The following is an 18659-nucleotide window of genomic DNA, read 5'->3' as shown; positions in this document are numbered from 1 at the left end:
ACACGAGATAAAAATTCAAAAATCACATTTTTTTAATCTTTACAACAAAACATTAAATTTAAAGTTATGTGAAAGCATCACTTGACAAAACGGCACCAAACATCACCATCCATGTCAGTAATTAGAGTAAAACGGAAACGTGACCAGCCCGCTGCCGCCCCCTGCTGGAGAGGTGCCGCAGCAGCAGCCTGTCTAAAACACACACCCAGTAAAATGTGTTTATTATAAGAAAATAGTGGCGGCCATTTTCCTCTGAGCTATGAAAACCAACCAGGAATATGTACAGCAGCTGATTATCAAAAACACACAACACAGTAGTGCATCAGTTTATAAAGGATTGGATCCACGGCGGGAATTCTGGTGGAAATACAAAAACACACAGTGAATGTGACATCTACAGTGAACCTGCGGGTTCAAAGGTCACCACAGGCCCAGAGGACATGCAGGAGCGTGCACAGCGAGTTCTGATCTGCATCTGGAGTCTCCGCTTCAGAGGCTTCCTGAGAGGCGCTGGGGGGAGGGCGGTATTGCTGTCGGGTCTTTAGGGAACCTGGAGGAACCAGGAGAAACCAGGAGGAACCAGGAGGAACCTGGAGGAACCAGGAGGAACCTGGAGGAACCTGGAGGAACCTGGAGGAAACCAGAGGAATCAGGAGAAGGGTTTGGAAGAACCTGGAGCTTCCAGCTGCTCTGCTGCCTCACAGCAACATCTGGATTGTGGGTTCAGTTCCCAGCTGGGTTCACTGATCTCCTACCAGTTTTAGATGATTTCCAGCTCCAACACGCAGTTAATCATCTCCTCCCATCTCATGGTTTTTCATGCTATGGCTAGAATGGTCACCAGAGGGCATAAGCATGCAGATTGCTGGAGCGTCGGACATTCAGGACAGAGAGGGAAGGTCAGCAGATCCAGAGGAAACCTCCTTGACCCGGTTTATGGTCTTTTAAGAGACCGAACATCACTGTTTGTTTTGTGACTAGCTTAGATGGTCAAAGTGCATAACTAGTGATCCCAGATTACCAACTTGCTGCATTACAATCACCAAACTCACAACTGTTTTATTAAAGTAAGAATAAAAATCAACAAATTAACTGGAAAATTCAAGATTCTAGTTACAGTTTCAGGACTTCGTTGAAGTGTTAGCAGTTAACATTATCACTAATGGAAGCTAACTGCAACGCTGTTAGCAGGCGACTGTAACTTTGGTAGCAGTTAATTTAAATCTGTTAGCAGATAACTTGTTAATCAGTATTCTCACAGTTGTTAAAAATGATTGCTAATCCTCCAGGTGGTTTAGTGTTGGAGGTTTCTTCACCGAGTCGTGTCCATCAATCAACAGGCCAACTAAGGAACTATTTCCCTTCTTACTTCAAAATAAGAGTTTCAAAAACACATGAAGGAAGTCAAGGTTCATTTCTGGGGTTGATCAAAATATTAAATAGCTTAGAGTTGTTACATTAGTCCCATTTTGACAGGAGACGGGAGGTTTTATGGTCTTTTAACGTCTCATCATTTTTTGTCACGATGATGCCCTCTGGTGGCCACTGTGCATGTGGCAGCTTTATAAAGCTGACCTTCACACCAGAGCATTCCCTCTGGAGGCGGAACTGGTTTTAGCAGTATATTTATCAGCAATAAATTAATTAATCTTGGTTAGCTTAATATTTCTTTAAATGACTGAAATGAAGGTAGAGAGGTCTTCACCGCCCTGATGTTTGGAAAACTTTTCACAGTTTTGGTTCCTTACCAGAAATGAACAAATATTTTAATATAAATTTTAAACATATTAATAATTTAAGGTACATTATTCAGAAATTTAAATATTTCCAGGTTAACACTAATAATCCTAAGTGACAGTAACTGAATTAACAGAAGAAAGGATGACATCTAGTGGTGGTTATTAGAACTGCACAGCCCAGATCAATGAACTGATCAGAGATCAGATCAATGATCCAGTTTAAAAACCAAATTAAACCAGATTTGATTTAATTTATCTGTAAATTTCATCTGCAAAATCCTTAAAAATGACAGAACAGAGTTTCTCCGTCCATGCCAAGGGGCGGGGGACTATCTCTGTGGCCAATGGAGAGTCATGAGCTTCAACAGCCGAGTCTGACCAATCAGAGAGCAGGATTCTCTGACTTCGTAAACAAAGCGTGAGCAGACGTTCAGAGTTGTGTAGTTAATACTTAAATAACCTTAAATAAAGCAGAAATGTTGGATTCTCTCATTAAATCTCATAGTGCAGGTCGTTGAGCTCCAGTCTGGTGTAATGGCGCCGGTCGAAGGACTCCATGGCCTTCCGGCCGCCCACCGCCAGCGCCAGCGTCAGCACGGCCAGCGCCAGCACCATGAAGGCCACCACGCCGCCCTTCAGCGCCCCCTGGGCTGCCACCGCTTTCCCACGGCTGGAGCTGGAGTTCAGGGTGGGGTGGCCTGGTTGGAGGTCGGGCTCTGACTGGACCGGGTCTTTGGGAATGAAGATCAGACTTGGCGGTTGAGCTGTCACTGTCGTGGTTGGCTCGGTGGTGGAGGTGGTGGTCGGAGGAAGGGTGGTGGTGGTGATGGGGAAGGTGACTGTAGTCGTTGGAGTTGTAGTGGTTGTACTGGTGGCCGGAGCCACAGTGGTGGTTGTAGCTGAAGTTGTAGTTTCTGGAACACTGGTATGTTTATCTTCCACCTCCTTCCTTCCTGTTTCAGCAGGAAGTGATGTCATGGAGCTGGGAGCTGTTTGGGTAGTGGTGGTGATGGCTGGATGAGATTTTCCTTTCTTGGTGCTTTTGTTTTGCTTCTTGCTGGTTTTGTTGGGTTTTCTAGTGGTGAAGGTGGAAGAGGGTCCTATGGTGGTGGTGGTGGTTGTAGTGGTGTTGGTGGATGGACTACCTGCAGGCTCTGTGGCAATGATGATGATGGGTGGGGAAGGTTGTGGGGTGGAGTGCAGTGCCTGGACGGTGGTTGGTGTGCTGGTTGTGCTGGTGGGCTGGGTGGTGGTTGGTGTAGTTGGTGCTGATGTGGTAGAGGTGGAGGTGCTGGTAGTCTGGAGAGTGGTTGTCATGGGAACAGGTCTCAGTGTGGGTGGATGACTTAAACCTGAGCAGGACAGAGGAAAGTTGAAGTGTTATGACATTTTGGCCACAAGAGGGTAGCAGAGATGTAGAATTATCTTTGCTGACCTGTCTATGGAAGACCATAAATGCCATGAAAGAAGAAAAAAAGTCCAAAAGCAAGCCATAATTCTGACATAAAGAGTCATAATTTAAAAAATGAAGTCAATTTTGAGTTTTAAAATCACAATTTTGAGGTAAAAAGTCTTCAATTTTGAAAAAAAGCCCAACAACAATCTTGAAAATAAGTTATAATTTTGAATGTTAAAGTCAAGATTCTGAGTTTTAAAGTCAAAATTTTGAGACAGTTATAATAATAAAAAATAGAAGTACAATTCTGAGAATTAAATTCAAAAATTTGAATTTAAAAGTCATTATTTTGAGTTTTTAATTAAAAATACAACCAAATTGTTACATATAAAGTCATAATTTCACACTTTAAAGTAAATTATGAAATTTAAAGTCATAATTTCAGGAGCAAGCCTCAGAAAATCAGCATGACTTTCTCAAAATTATGACTCTGAAAGTCAAAATTATGAGGTAAGTGAAAATTATTTTTATTCTCATAATGAAGGCTTTAAAGTTGGTGAATCTGACTTTCTGTTGGGCTTTTATGCTTTCTTTCATGGCACAGATGGGCTTCCATACAGGTGAAACAGAAAAGCAGCAGACCTTTGTAGATGTCGTAGGTGTTGCTGCCCTCGGCGGCTTTCATCAGAGGACAGTCCGACTCGGTGGGACAGTGGAACAGCAGGCAGTTGTGTTCGCCGGCTTGTTTGTTGGCTTTGAACACGGCCATGTTGCACCGAGCGCCTTCAGAACACAGAGCACAGGTGGCACTTCAGTTTACTGACCACTAGATGGCAGTAAGTGTTACACATTGAACACTTACTGGAGCTAGCTAGCTAGCTAGCTCAGTGGTCCCCAAACTATGGCCCGCGGGCCGGATCCGGCCCGCCTCCACATTTGGTCCGGCCCCCTGAACAATACCAGAGAGCATTTAGATTTTTTTCATATACCGTATTTTCTGGACTATAAGCCGCTTATATGTGGATTTTTCTTCAACCACCAGGGGGCTCTTTAGCAGGAAGTGAATCATTGGAAGTCAAAATTGGAAATAAAAAAAGAAAGTGCTCATTAAAACGGAATTAGGTTTTAATAGGGAATTGAAATTTGAGAATGTTGTTGATCAGTTAAATAGCATTGAGGGAAAAAGAAGATTTTTCGTTTGTTTTAATAATACTGGGATCATTATGAGAATTTGAGGTACAGATATTAGGATCCAGTAGATGGCAGTAGTGCAACAATAATGGATGCAAGCTGCTGTTGAAATCTAAAGAAGAAGAAGAAGAAGGAAGCGCCCATTTTCATTTAGCTCATGCTAGCAGCAACATAAAGGATCAGGACTTTTACTGTTACAGTTTCCGTTCAGAAATTACCGTAATCAGTTCAGTTAAATCTAAACTTGGCAACTTTTCTTTTTCAACCATAATAAATGTGATATTCAATCGACCTGTTATGGCTCAGATGTTGGCTGTCCGCCCCTCTGCTGCTGCTGCATCGCTGTGGAAAACCTGGAGCGGCAGAGAAATCTGCGGCTTATATGTGTGTTTACTGGTTTTTAAAACAAACTTTGGGGGTGTGGCTTATAGTCCAGAAAATACGGACAATAATCCTTCCTGGATTGTTTCTGTGAAGAACCCAGAGAGGGTTATTTGATTGTGCTTTCTGGAAAACAATACATTTTTACATTTAGGCTCCTGCAATCGTCACTTTTTCTGTTACAAACTGACCCGGCCCCCAGCAGAGAAGGGAAAAGTTATGTGGCCCTCACAGGGAAAAGTTTGGGGACCCCTGCTTTAGCTTATAGTAAAACACAGTCAACCTGATACGCTGCTGGTCCACCAGGCTCAGCCGGGCCATGGTACCAGAACACTTTCTGGTTCTGGTTATCGAACTTTTCATGCAGCTAGCTTCGCAGTGAGAACGATCCGAGTTAAATTCTGTTTAGATTCAGTTTATGGTCAAATGGTTAAATGAAAAATCTGCAGATTGACAATTTTTAAAAATCCTTTTAATTATCAGAATAATTGATTAGTAAAACAATCGTTAGCAGCAGCCCTGGTTCTGATAAAACCTTACGGTCCAAGTCAGAAGCTCTAGACACCATCTCTGCTCTGAACAGATGCCTTAAAGGGACAGTGTCATGTAAAATCAACTTTTCATGTTTTCAATGTTTTTCCTTCATCAGAAACAAACATGCAGTGTTGCTTTGATTCTTTAATGCAAATCCTTTAGTCTCCATGGCAACCATTCAGCTGCCCGAAACGTTTGATTGGACCTAGCCCTGCCTTCAAGGCTTAGCTCCTCCCCCACTCAGCTCCTTCAGACTAGCCAGCAGCAATTAGCAAACATCTGCTGAGCTCATTATAGGAGCTGCTGTTCAGAGCAACGCTGGTAAAAACGTTAAAGGGTTAATAGAGGAGCCATGTTGGGATGTCTTCCTGGAGGCGGCGCTTCAGAAAGAGCAGGAGCTTCTTAAAGACACAGAGGCCCAATGTCAAGAGGTTAAATCAGGAAATAAAATTTCTAACTCATATTTCATGTATACACAGATTTTTCTAACAGCTGAAGGTAACCAGTTACTGATTAAACCATAAAATGGCTGAAAACAGAGATTACCGCCCCTTTAAATGGGACAGATTTCTGACCAGAACCAGTCCGGATCAGCGGACTGGACCGAATGGCTCGGCTTTGGTCCACTTCCAGCTTGAAAACACTGATGAAGGAGAGCTGATAACCAGCGGTTCTGATCGGGTCTCACCTGTTCGGACCTCTTCAGAGCAGCAGGCCAGGACGCAGTCTCGCTCTGACCGGACTATCCGGGTCATCATGGCCGCCGCGTCCCGGCTCAGCGCCACCCTGACGTTGATGGCGGCGCCCTGATGCTGCCGGGAGAAACACGTCTCTGGTTCCAGAGCTGCAGCAGGAAGTGACATCAGCAGCATCACGAAGAGCAGCCTGGGCAAAGGTCGGAGGTCGGTCGGGGGAGTCATGGCTGTGGCGTGTCGGCTGGGATCACAAAGGTCTCAAAACGGATCCAGTGGAGGTTCTGGAGAGGAAGAACAGAACGCAGTGAGTTCCTCTGGAGGTTCTGGAACCGACAGAAAACATCCTCCAGCAGCTGCAGCTCCTTCCTCGGCGTCCCAGATCTGTCCCCTCCTCTGCTCGGCGCCACAAAGAGCTAAATCGGACCCGGACAAAGGAGGAAAATAGAAATCTAAAAATGGATCTGCTCCTGAAGGAGGAGGATCCATTTTTAGATTCCTTCATCGAGGTCAGGAAACAAACGAGGCTGAGAACCACAGAAACACACCTGACAGGAAGAACGGATCAGAACCGGGCCAAGTCAGAGTTCTGCTGCAAAAAGACGAGTCGTGTTCTGGATCAGCCAGAACACAGAGACCAAAACAGAACCTAACAGGACTGGACAGAAACAGACAGAAAAACCCAGTAGAACCAGAACCAGAACTCACAGCCTCTTTAGAACCTCAGGAGTTGTGTGGGTCCAGAGTCCGGTCAGCAGAACTTTGACCTGTTAGCAACACGGTTCCTCTTTCAGAACTTCTCAGCAGCTGATAACATCTGGACCTCCATAGTCCAGTTGACATCAGCAGAACCACCCCATCCAGAACCTGTTGGGTTCTAAGATTAACCGGTTCTGATCCAATCACACTCTGGGCCTTATCAGCGCTAACTTCATCAGATGGTTCCGGTTCTGTATTCTCAAAGGCTCTACACAAACCAACTGATACCCAGAACCATCAGCAGTAGAGGTTCTGGTTCTGGTCGCTTCTGAAACTCTGTAAATTTTCCTCAGAATGATGTTTGAACACTGCGAACAGAACCGATACCCGGTGTTCTGGTTCTGATCCAGTTCCGTGAGGCCTCCCTGCCAGCATGCTTAGGTGGGCCCCATGTGGGGGAAAGGAGGGCAGGCCATATGGGTCCCATATGGGTTTGTCCGCGGGTTCCACGATGGCCCCAATGTATTTGTCCATGTGGGGCCCATGTGGGCTGTGGCCCTACATGGGCAAACCCATGTGGGGCCATCGTGGAACCCGCGGACAAACCCATATGGGACCCATATGGCCTGCCCTCCTTTCCCCCACATGGGGCCCACCTAGGCATGTTGGCTCCACGTTTGGGTTAGCCTTTAGCCCGTCATAATCACACTTTCACGATTTTACTATTAATTTATAAATGTTATGTTAGAGTTTGAAACTACATATTTCCAGTAAATAGTTAACCTAACTGGTTAACTATTTCGTTTGAAGCTCAATATTTAGTTGCAAGTTAAGCTAAATATTTAGCTTGGAGTTAAATATTTAGCTAATCTGCTAAAAAAAAAAAAAAAAAAAAAAAAAAATTATAATAATAAAAAAATCACTTGCCGACAACCAAAAATAGACTACCAAAATAAAAGCTGGGTCTTCCAAAACTTCTGGATTTAAATCGCTTAATGAACATTAATGCTTAAAACAAAGGATGAGCCGTTTTAAGGTAATACAGACGTTAACCAACGGATCAATAAGTGAATTAGCATTTTAGCTATTTGGCGCCAAACTAAATATTTAGCTCGATAACTTGATATTAAACTAAGCTAGTTAATTAAATATTCAGTTTGAAACGGCAACATTTATAAATGAATAATTAACATATTAAAAATACCCGTAGTAATACTCAGCTCAGATGTGTGTTGACCTGCAGGCCCCTTTATGGTCCACATGGAAAGCCCGTCATGGGGCCCATTTTTATGTGGTACCACACAAAGTTAAAGATGGGACCCAAATATGTTAGGTTAGTCTTTTCCAGAGGAGGCCCGCTTACTGCCCCTTCGTGGGTTTCATCAAATGCTCTATGGGGTCAATATGGAAGCCGGCCGGTCTCACATGGGGCCCATTTCAGGAGGAATCAGCTTGGTTCTAAGAAAATATAAATATAACAGCTGGAAACATGAAAGAAAAAAACCTGACTGGACCCAAACCAGCGTTATTGTTTCCTAAATGGTCCGATTGATTTCTAGGCCACCGTATGGTACCCACATAGAACTTAAATATGGGTCCCAAACTGGTTCTGTGTGTTTTTACGAGGCTTGACCCCTTTACTGATGGCTTTTCAAACTTACATAGTAATGGGCCCAATAAGGAGGCTGTGGGTATGGTGGGGCCCATTTTTCAGCTCATATGGGTCCCATAGTGGCTATGAACTGAACCGAGTCAATCTGGACTTTGGAAATAAAAACCCAGGATCTATAGTAGTTCCAGACTCAGACCTTATGGGTCACACGGTGGCTGAACTGGTTTTACTGGTAACCGGTGTGAAACCAGTTCAGTGTGAGTGAATCGGTTCTGGATTTCTGCTGTTTATGCTCAGGAAAAACTGGATGTTTCCGGATTGTGGAAATATACAACCACCTTTTTTTTAAAAACCCGATCACGGCGCGTTAACTGGTACGTACTGGTTATACTGGTTATACTGGTTACACTGCTGCCGATAAGAAACACAAAGCGGCGGTGTACCTGAGCGGTCAGCGGGGACTCCGTTCAGCTCAGTCCGGCCTCCATCGTCCTCCGGCGGTCAGTGTGGGGGCGGATGAGTCGGTGTTTCACTGCAGGCTGGAGGAATCCAGCGGGTCCAGTTCACCAGAACCAGCACCAGTTCATTCCCAGTTAGCGGCGTCAGCCATCCCAGGACGACATGTCGGGAACCAAAGAAAAGCGGAGCAGGAATGAGGAAAACGCCGGTGAGCTGAGCGGGGATAAAGGGCTCAGCAGGAGGAACCAGCGGAGGAAAGCAGCAGCAGGTGCCCGCTCAGAGAGCCTGGAAGGCGGCCAGGAGCTGCTCTCTGCCTCCGGATGCTGGTGCGCAGGATCCGCTGCTGCTCTCCTCAGTCTGACCCATTTTAGTCTTTGTCCTCTGGAAGGGGGAGGGAAAAGCCTGCACCCCTAGTCTGAGCAAAACAAGCCCCGAAAGCAGCCCGAAAATAACAAACACTCACATTAATTATTACTATAAAGACGCTTTATGGTCCTCAGCTGCAGAGGACGGAACTTAAACCAGTTTATTAATCAGACGAGCTGATCAATAATTAAAGAGCTGATGGAGGAAACATCTGAAAGAGAAGATGGTCTCCATGTAGAAACCAGTATCTGCTGTATGGAAGGCCGTTAGAGCATTAAACACCCTCTAAACTGCGGAAACATTGCATACAGGGCCGGTCAAAGATCCTATGGGGCCTGAAGCAGAATCTGATCTGGGCCCCTGCAGAGCATCTGGGGACAAGAATTACAAATTATCCAAGGCTGTAAATGTTCTAGTGTTTAATATTATGAACATTAAATACTGTCCCCATTCATGTCAACAATAACAGCGATTTAATCCAGGAAAGTTTTGTTAGCTGGAAGCTAGCTGAACATCACTGCTGGTTGTCACTGTTAAAGTCCCTAGCTTACCAACTAAATATTTACAGTCTAAATATTTAGTTAACAAGCTTTAGCACCAAAATAAATATTTATGGAACTTGCTGATGAGCAGAAGTGGATTACCAAAATAAAAGCTGGAGTTGATTCAGAATCCTTCGATGCTAATGAAGTCACTGTCTTTAAACGGTCACACTGTTTTAAGCTGAAATGTTCAAGAGGAAAAGAAATGAAACAGGAGTTTTTAAAGAAGTTTGGAAAACCCAGCTTTTATTTTCATAGTCCACTTCCTGTTATCAGCAAGTGGATTTCTATTCACTTGGCAAACAGAATTGGTGGCTAACTGCTAAATAAATAAACTGTTTAAAATTAAAACATTTAGAAATAAACAACATGGTGAAAATACGAACCCACATTTTTTCTCTTAGGCTAAATAACCCAAAATAGTAAATCAAACTTTATTCACTTCTTATTTATGAAAATGTTTATCTCTTCATGATGGTCGGACATCGTACGGAAAAACATTTATGACTTTTTTTCGTCTTCAGACATGATGGACTGAGACATCTGATTCAAAACAGACCTCGGTATAAATGAAGACCGGATTCTGACTCTGTTCCACCAGAACCTGAAACCCAAACAGCTCAGACGTTTGACCTTTAACCCCTGCAGGGGATTCAGGTCCAAATTACCCGATTTACGGCCGGTTCTCCTGTCCAATCACCAACTGAGACCAGAGATGGAACATCTGGACCTTTTTATTACAACAGAGAAACAGCAAAAATGTCCATTGGGTCCTGACCGGGTTCTGCCCTCAGAAACAGAAATTAATCTGCAGCTTCGGTTCCGATAAACCGGACCAGAATGAAGCTCAGAGAAGGTTCTGATCGTTGGTTCTGATCCACACCAGGTGGTTCTGAATTCATGCAGAACCTTCCTGACGAATCGGACCTCGGCTCACTCCACATCCTCCATCTCCACGTCTCCATGGCAACCAAGCCCCGTCTTCTTCCTCTTCTTTGGAGCAGCTGATGATGATGAAGAGGAGATCTTCTTCTGTGGTTCTGGTCCCACTGAGGACGAAATATTTCAGACTGAAGTCAGACGGACAGTCAGACTTGAGTTTTCCTGCTGGCAGCCAGTCGGGTCAGAACCAGAAGCAGGTTTCACCAACTCAAATCTAAGATCTTTTTAAAACGGTTAAGAATTAAATTTAAGACTTTTATCACCACAGAAATGTACAAAAGAAAATCTAACATTTATACGTATATGATATTTAAACACACTGAAAGCTATTGAGGAAATGATGGCACCTCATTGTGACGTAGCTAGTAGCTAGCTTCATTGTCCAGCTAACCGGAGTTTAGCCATCTGTTTTTTATTAAATGATAAAAAAAATCTAAGTATTATTCAAAAACATAATTTTACTAAAATAATCTAACATCTTTTTGAAGGCTTTTGAATTAATTCAGAACTCCTAGGACTAGTAAATGCTATTCTCTATATAAACTACTTTTCTGCACCTTTATTAGCTAACTAGCTAGCATTAGCAACTAGTTAGCGGTAGCCTCAACTGGCTCAGTTCACAGTTCGTAAGGAAGACGTCTGCGTGTGTCTCAAGCATTTGCCTGATAGAAAAATAAACCTTCAGGTGAGTCACAGGTTCTACCTTCCATGGACGACTTCTCCGTCTGCAGGTGCTGCAGCTGCTTCAGCAGCTTCCGCCTCTTCTTCCCAGAGAGCGAGATGTTGGCTCTGGGGCTGGACCTGAGGGACACGCAGGACACGAAGGACAGGTGAGAGATGGACAGGTGAGAAGAGGACAGGTGAGAGATGGACAGGTGAGTTCTGTCCATCTGCAGCACTGACCGTCTCTTCTTCAGGTGATGGATGGTGATGAGGTCTTGGTCTACTACGGCTCCGATGATCTGGTTCTGCTTCTTCTTCTGCCGACCCAGAACCCGGCGCCGCTTGAAGAGCTTCTTCCCGAGCTCCTGAAGGAAACCAGGACAGGTCAAAGGTTAGGAGGCTTCAGGGGAGTATAGAGCAGAGATGACCATCCAGGAGGAGGCGCTGTTATAGAACATCTGTGTCAGAACAGGAGCACTGACCAGGATTATGTTGTCATAGTAACTGATCTAAAATCTGTTCCATATTGGAGGAAAAGAGTTAACCTTTTTAAAAATCACTGTAAACGTGTGAAGAAAATGAAGAAAACTGACAGAACAGATCATCTGCCCCTTGTGACGTCATCACAACCAAGTGGACAGGGTAGCTAGTTTACAGGAGGGCAGATATTCCTTTAATCAATAACTGAACCTTTAGTTGATAAATAAACCTCACATCCGGTTCTGACCAAATGGATCTTGAAGGATTTTGACGGACTTTCCAGAAACATCTGGCCGGTGGCTTTAATGTTCTGTCAGCTTCCGTTGGTCAGGCAGTTGGATCGGAACCGGAACCTTCTGGACCTCTGACTGGCAGCTTTCAGTTCGGCTGACCCAGATCCTGAACCAGAACCGTTTGCTCCGGCTTCTTACCGTCTTGGGTCTGTTTATTTTCCCTCCTGGAGGCGCCATGCTGCTCCTCTTCTCCCACGAGGAACGGAACCGCGCTTCTTCTTCTGCTGTTTCATCGCCAGACAGCGCAACACCGCCCCCATGTGGCCAAACTCTAGATTAGTCTTTTAGCTCAACCCGTCTCATGCAGAACCTGAACCTCTCTGTTCAGCATGGGCGTAGGTTTGGGTAGGGACGGTAGGGACATGTCCCGACCAATATTCACGGGATATGAAAAAGTCCCGACCAATTTTTGCCATATTGGCTCAAAGAACGTGGATCTACGATCTTTGATTAGCAGCAACAGGCGGTGCGCGGAACGGAAGCTTCTTAGTTTGACATTTATTATGAGCCTCCGAGACCGTGTCGGAACGGTGCTGTCGGGGGGGTGGGGGGAGGGGGAGTCAGTTGAATCGTCGGACGTTCTTTGATTAGCTGCAAAAGGCGGCGGCTAGCTGGGCACACGCGTCTCCTTCTGAGTCTCCGAGACCATGTCGCCACCAAAAAAGAAAAGGACAGACATTAGAAGTTATTTCGCTACGTCGGCTGTAAGTACAGTGAGTGGACCCATAAGTTAGATATCTATCACGCAACGCATTTGTTGTAAAGTCCGGTGTTTAGTAAGGTCAGCACTGAATGTGAGGTAGAATAGGTCTGTTAATTATGTAATATTTTTTCTTTTTTATTTTATTATTGATTTCTTCTTATCTGCAATTGTGTTTGCTGTATCCAGAGGATATTTCTTTTGATCTTACTTGTAACGTTTGCTGAATTTTGTAAAGGAAAAAGTAAAGTGTTCTTGAACTGATCTGCTGAGTATGACTGTATCTGGTTGTATAAGATGTATGATATGGTTATGGTTGGGGGGAGGGGGTTATTAAGCCAATGTGGTTTCCCCCCCCTTCTCAAAAATGTTCGGTGCTCTTGGGCATTTCACTGTGCTGCGGGGGGGGTCAAGGTCCCCACCAAAACTTAGACCGAACCTACGCCCTTGCTGTTCAGACAGCACATAAGAAAAGCAGCAGAACCTCCCTTTAAACTACACAGTCCGAAAGTATTTATAGGTTAAACAGTTTAGTCAAATACTCACCGTCATCTAATTTTATAAGTTTTAGCTTAAATTAAATACTGTTTATATTTATAGAACATCCTTTATATAAAATTCACTCCCCCCCCCCGAGGAGCTTCAGGGTTCTGATCCAGTATCTTGGCTGCTACAACTGCACATTTCTGGACTGAGATGTCTGATGTTGTTCCTGGGGTCTGTTTGCACTTCTCCAGTTTGGGGGTGACTGCCCCGAGGGCCCCGATGACCACACACACACACACACACACACACACACAAACACATATATATATATATACACATATACACACATTTATTTATAGTTTAATTAATATGGTAAGAATATAACTTTTATCTTCTGGCTAAAATTACAGCTGCTAAGCTTTGACTGTGTAACCTGTAACCTTGCAAACGGCGCCCCATAGTGGACACATAGAGGCACTGCTGTTGTAAAATATTTAGATTAAAACCAGATTTAACAGATTTCATGAGAAATAAATTAATAATTAGTCCATACAGATTACAAGACTTACTAGGGAATATCAGCTAATTATATTTATAATTGATTGAAATGCATTTTTTGAACTAAGAGTTTTATTTGAAACAGGAAATTGAACCATGAGATGTTTTGTTTTAAACTGTAGTTTCTATATTTGATTAAAGGTGATGTTTGAAAATGTTGGAGTTTCAGACTTTAACTGGTAAAAGAAAAAATAAACAATCTAAGTGTTGGAACCTAAAACCTTAGATCTAATGGGACTCATTCTCCAGAACTGAACTTGAGGTTCTGACGGACCAGTCGGACTCAGATATGACGACATGTTTAATCAGCTCAGAACAACAGGCTTCACCAACATGAACACATGAACTTTGGCCTGGCGAAGCAGAGCGTGGAGAAAACCGACGGTCAGTGAAGGCATCACGAGGAGGAAACAGCTTCAACAAAACGTTTAAACAAATGAAAGAAAATGACAAAAAAAAGTCGAGTTTTCTTTACTTCAGTCAACAAAAACAAGTTTATAGATTATAGTCAGATATCTAAAGTGCATTATGGTACAAAAATATAGAAGGTCAGCAGCACCTCGATACGTTTCAAAATAAATACACCAAAATAAATTACTGGAAATAATCAGACATTACTGGAATAAAAAAGGATTCACAAAGATTAAAATCTGTGGCCGCACACAGCGCCGATAAGGTTTCATTTAAACATATTCTGCTTTTTAATCTCAGATATTTACACACAATAAATATTTTCTTTCTGCGGTCCAAACGCTCCGTGACAGGAGAACGAGTCGTGAACACTTAGGAGTCCAGGAGGCGAGGCCAAGATTTCTGTCTGCAAGACACAGAGACAGAAAACCTTCAGAGGAGAACCTGGAGCACCCAGATTACCACAGATTATCCAACATCAGAGGTCGAACAGTTCATTTGTTCCAGCTGTCACGTTTCTGCTGGAAATCCTGAAAATCTAGAGGAATATTTTTAGATAAGATTCAGCTGTTTTTATTAATTTAATCCAGATTATTAATGAAATCAGTTCAGAGAAAACGATCAAATTGTGGATTTATGAAGGAATTTTCAACTTTTCTGACAGCAAAGAACAAACAATACAATCAAAATCAATCAATCAATCAATCAATCCCTGCTGCTGGAATCTCTCCAATGTTTCCCGGTGAAAACATTTCTCTCATTTTAATCTGGGCTTCAGAACCAGCCAATGGGATCGGACCAGGACAGTGGTGCAGATGCTCCAACCACAGCAGAACCAGAACCATGCGGTCCAAAGCCTCACTGACGGTATCATCTGGTTCTGGAGGCTAAATCCGGTCTCTGGTCTCCATGGAAACTTGATCAGCTCCAGACTGGACCAGAACCGTTTGTACCAGTGAGGTTCTGCAGGTCAGAACCTGCAGAACCTCACTGGGCCGCTTTAACTGCTGGGCCGCTTTAACCCAGCAGTTAAAGCTGCCCGGCAGCCAGAACCCAAACAGATCCGGTACCAGAACCTCTCAGGTACTGACCAACATTTACACAGCGGCTGGTTTCTAAGGCTATGAAAACGTTTGTCCTGAACTCCAGGTGGAGTCAGTTGGTTTTCCAGTTTATTCTACAGGATATTTTACTGGAATTTTATGTTTTTATCTTGTAATTGTTCAAAAGAAACAGTTATTTTGGCACCCGCAGTAGCAGCACCCTATCGGTTCTCTGCCCCACTGATCGGGACCGGTGAACGGGTTCCTTTAGCACCGGACCAATTCTGGACCGCTTGAGGAGCCGAACCACGGAGCAGAACGTTCTGCTACGCCTCTATGACCGGCCGTTACCCTGGCGACCCAAACCCACTCACCTCCGTCAGAGGCTGACGGCGTCTCACTGCAGCGCCCCCTGTAGGCCCAGCAGAGGCCTCCACTCCAGGTGGAGCCCGCTGCCCGCCTCTTCCCCTGGCCTTCGCCGGACGGCGCGAACCGTCCTCTTCCTCTTCTCCGCCTCCTTCCGGCGGCCGGACTTCCCCTTCCGCTTCCTCTTGCCGGGAACTTTCTCCTTGTAGGACTTGTTGGTCTCCTGCGGGAGGTGGGTGCCCTCCTCCTCCTCCTCCGCCTGGAACATGACGGGGAGATTCTTGGTTCCTCCGGGGGGCTTGGACTGCAGGGTGCTGCCCGTGGTGCTCGGGTTGACCCCCAGGCCCAGTCCAGGCGGCCCGGCGCCAGCGCCGCTGCTGCCCCCGGCCCCGGCGCTGCGGACCGGGAGGATCTCGGCCGTGTGGACCGCGTCCAGGATGCCCTGCAGGAACATGCGCCGCCGGAAGTCCTGCAGCATCCGGCTTTTGTCGTGCATGAGCTGAGTGTCGGTCACAGAGCGCCTCCTGGTGGCAGAGAGAGAAACAGTTGAGCCTCGGTCCACGGGCAGGGGGCAGCACACACTAAGTAGTAATAATAATAATAAAATTTTTCATCTATGAGTAAGGAACAGATTTTTGGTGTGCCGTTTGGAAAGTTAATGACAAACAGAAATAAATCGGGCTCTGTAGCGGCGATCCATCGTTCAGTTACATTTTCACCAGTTTTTAATTTATTTATAAATGTCACTAGTTATGAATAGTTAGGATGCTAATTACTACCATTAATTTAATAATATTAGAAAGCTGAATATTTAACTCCAGGTAAATGTTTAGCAAGCTTGCTAACCAAATGTTAGCATGCTAAATATTTAACTCCACATGCTAGCTAAATATGTTTGATTGAATCTATGACACTTACTAACAAATGAAAAACAAAAAACATTTTTCCTCTTTCGAAACAAAGAAATTAGCTTAGAAACTAATTACTGTCATTGTTTTTAATAATGGTAAGCTCGCAGGTTTGATATTTAGCCTGCTAACTTTTAGCTTCAATGTAAACAATTAGCATGTTTGCTAACTGAATATTTAGTTTTAAACTGTGACATTAATAACCGAGTTAATAAAATGTTGGGTCTGAACTGCTGGTCCACCAGAACCATCTTTCCAGAAGCCGAACCTCATCAGAACCGCTTTAATCCGTTTCCCGATCCAACAGAATATAAAAGTGACCACAGGAGGGCGCCGTCTGCTCAGAATCTCTCGTCCTCTTTGGGTCCACCTGAGGGTCTGAAAGTTTCGGAACCTGCGGGATGGATGCAGCTGAACCGCTGAGGAAGAGCAGCTCCCGAACCTGACTCCGCAGGTTCGGTTCTGATCCAAAGTGCTGACCAGCAATAACCTCCTGGGGGAGCGGTTCCGGTTCCGATACACCTTTCATCCCACTGAGAACAAACTGATGAGAACTTTGCTCCGGTTCCGGCTCTTGTGAGAAGAAAGCGATCCCTGCAGGTTCTGATCTAATGGAGCGGTTCTGATCCAAATCCCTCCATAAGAACCGTCAGGTTCGGTTTAACCCCAAAAAACCAGAACCGGAAAGGTTCGGACCATCTAATCCGAACTGCTGCAAAGCAACTTAAATGTTTTATCTATCAGAACCAGAACCGAACTCTGGTTTCTGTTGAAATAAAACATCCAGAACCTCAGCGGTTCTACTTGTTCCCGTCCTGATTCCGTGGAGTGGACCTGACCCGGCTGGACCCGGATCACATCCAGAACCGACCCAGAGAAAATGTGGAAAAGTTCTGCCGGACCGGCCCGGTTTGCTTTGGTTCCGAGCCGAACTGGTTCGTGCTGGCGGTCCAGATGACCTCGCAGAGACCAACCGAACATTTACACTCTGGTACCGAACCGGAGGAGAACTGGACTTACATTCTGCCGCTCAGGGTGTCGACGGGCCGGCCCGCGAACGGAACCGGGGAGCAGAGCAGGAAGACCGCGAAGAACCACCGATGCAGGAGGCTGCTGGAGAACAACATGGTTCTGGAAGGGAAGAACAGAACACAGGCCGGTCAGAGCCAACCGAACCGAGCCAGAACTCTAACAAACTTTTTAACTCAGGCAGAAATAAACAGAACTGACTCAGAAATGTGCAAGAACCGAGTCAGAACTCTTTAAACTGGACTCGGCAGAACCAGAGTCAGAAATCTGCAGAACTCTACAGAACTTCACAGAAACTAATCAGAACCGGGTCAGAACTCTACACGGAGCAGAACAACCAGAGCTCAGCAGGAGGACAGTCAGAACCGGGTCCAAACTCTGCTGGGGAGCAGAAAGCGGATCTCAGAGGAAAGCAGAAACCTAGAACTGGGTCTGGTTCCGACAGAACTCCATCAGAACCCGGTCAGAACTCCATCAGAGAGGTTCCACTCACAGGTCCGTCCCCAGGGTCACCGGGTCGTCAACAGGAGGTCCAGTGAGGCTCAGCGTGCCGCAGAGCTGCAGAACCGCTGGGCTGCTGCTGCAGATCCATCTGAGAGCTGCGGCGCTGCTGCAGCAAGAGAGGAAGAGGAGGAGGAGCAGGAGGAAGGAGGCGCTGCAGCTCAGAGGAGCTGAGATCAGGGGTCAGCGGGGGTCAACCTCAGGACCCAGAACCAGGAAGGTTCTGCTGGAGGTTTAAACCGACCAGAACATCTGGACGGCACCTTGCCCTCCCGGACTGACCTCTGTTGCCATGGTTTCTAGATGTGTCTGTGGAGCCCTGCTGCTCTGCAGGGCCGGTCTGAACCTTTTTGGGGCCCTGAGCTACACGTTCCTAAGCTACGCTATGTGTAGCGTAGCTGCTAGCGTTAGCATCAATTATAATTAGCTCACATCATTCCAGAGATTTCAACCTGACAGGAGAAACAAACTAAAAAGTTACTTTTGAAATTGAAATATTTGAACTATTTGAAGGTAAAATCAGCTGATAAAAACCAAAGTAAATAAGTTTGATCTCTTATTTCCCCACAGCAGGAAGAAATTCTCCATTATTTCTGCAACTTCTATAAAAATAATATAGAAATCATCTTCCCGTGTGTGTATATATCTATCTCTATAGATACATACAT

The 18659-nt window shown here is 45.0% G+C and overlaps 3 protein-coding genes across 3 annotated transcripts; all 3 read right to left on the bottom strand.

Annotated features, from left to right (window-relative positions):
* Window positions 1-14: 14 nt before the first annotated feature.
* mansc1 (MANSC domain containing 1) lies at window positions 15-10185 on the bottom strand. The gene is made up of 4 exons (XM_014985802.2): window positions 8688-10185; window positions 5930-6217; window positions 3778-3918; window positions 15-3091 (listed from the first exon to the last, which is right to left on the bottom strand). The coding sequence occupies exons 2-4, from the start codon at window positions 6159-6161 to the stop codon at window positions 2232-2234; spliced, it is 1233 nt and encodes a 410-aa protein (XP_014841288.2). The 5' UTR covers window positions 6162-6217; window positions 8688-10185; the 3' UTR covers window positions 15-2231.
* Window positions 10186-10327: 142 nt separating this feature from the next.
* Window positions 10328-12181, bottom strand: c4h11orf98 (chromosome 4 C11orf98 homolog). The gene is made up of 4 exons (XM_014985803.2): window positions 12128-12181; window positions 11457-11581; window positions 11257-11354; window positions 10328-10660 (listed from the first exon to the last, which is right to left on the bottom strand). Exons 1-4 carry the CDS (start codon window positions 12164-12166, stop codon window positions 10545-10547), a joined length of 378 nt encoding a protein of 125 aa, XP_014841289.1. The 5' UTR covers window positions 12167-12181; the 3' UTR covers window positions 10328-10544.
* A 1835-nt stretch (window positions 12182-14016) lies between these two features.
* pthlha (parathyroid hormone-like hormone a) lies at window positions 14017-18081 on the bottom strand. Its single transcript, XM_014985804.2, has 4 exons — window positions 17984-18081; window positions 17482-17592; window positions 15562-16077; window positions 14017-14550 (listed from the first exon to the last, which is right to left on the bottom strand). Exons 2-3 carry the CDS (start codon window positions 17586-17588, stop codon window positions 15585-15587), a joined length of 600 nt encoding a protein of 199 aa, XP_014841290.1. The 5' UTR covers window positions 17589-17592; window positions 17984-18081; the 3' UTR covers window positions 14017-14550; window positions 15562-15584.
* Between the last annotated feature and the right edge of the window lie 578 nt (window positions 18082-18659).

This window comes from Poecilia mexicana, unplaced genomic scaffold, assembly GCF_051168715.1.
Source record: "Poecilia mexicana isolate PSO_F unplaced genomic scaffold, ASM5116871v1 scaffold_23, whole genome shotgun sequence".
NCBI lineage: Eukaryota > Metazoa > Chordata > Actinopteri > Cyprinodontiformes > Poeciliidae > Poecilia > Poecilia mexicana.
The sequence above is the reverse complement of the archived record's forward strand: the minus strand, read 5'-3'. Positions and strand labels throughout refer to the sequence as shown.

Coding starts and splice junctions, on each gene's coding strand:
- mansc1 (XM_014985802.2), bottom strand. CDS start 6,161: ATGACTCCCCCGACCGACCTCCGACCTTTGCCCAGGCTGCTCTTCGTG. Junction 3,919..5,929: donor CTCTGAAGAGGTCCGAACAG/GTGAGACCCGAT, acceptor TGTGTTCTGAAG/GCGCTCGGTGCAACATGGCC. Junction 3,092..3,777: donor CACCTACGACATCTACAAAG/GTCTGCTGCTTT, acceptor TGTCCTGCTCAG/GTTTAAGTCATCCACCCACA.
- c4h11orf98 (XM_014985803.2), bottom strand. CDS start 12,166: ATGGCGCCTCCAGGAGGGAAAATAAACAGACCCAAGACG. Junction 11,355..11,456: donor CATCACCTGAAGAAGAGACG/GTCAGTGCTGCA, acceptor CGTGTCCCTCAG/GTCCAGCCCCAGAGCCAACA. Junction 10,661..11,256: donor GGAGAAGTCGTCCATGGAAG/GTAGAACCTGTG, acceptor TTTCGTCCTCAG/TGGGACCAGAACCACAGAAG.
- pthlha (XM_014985804.2), bottom strand. CDS start 17,588: ATGTTGTTCTCCAGCAGCCTCCTGCATCGGTGGTTCTTCGCGGTCTTC. Junction 16,078..17,481: donor GACACCCTGAGCGGCAGAAT/GTAAGTCCAGTT, acceptor CTCTGCCACCAG/GAGGCGCTCTGTGACCGACA.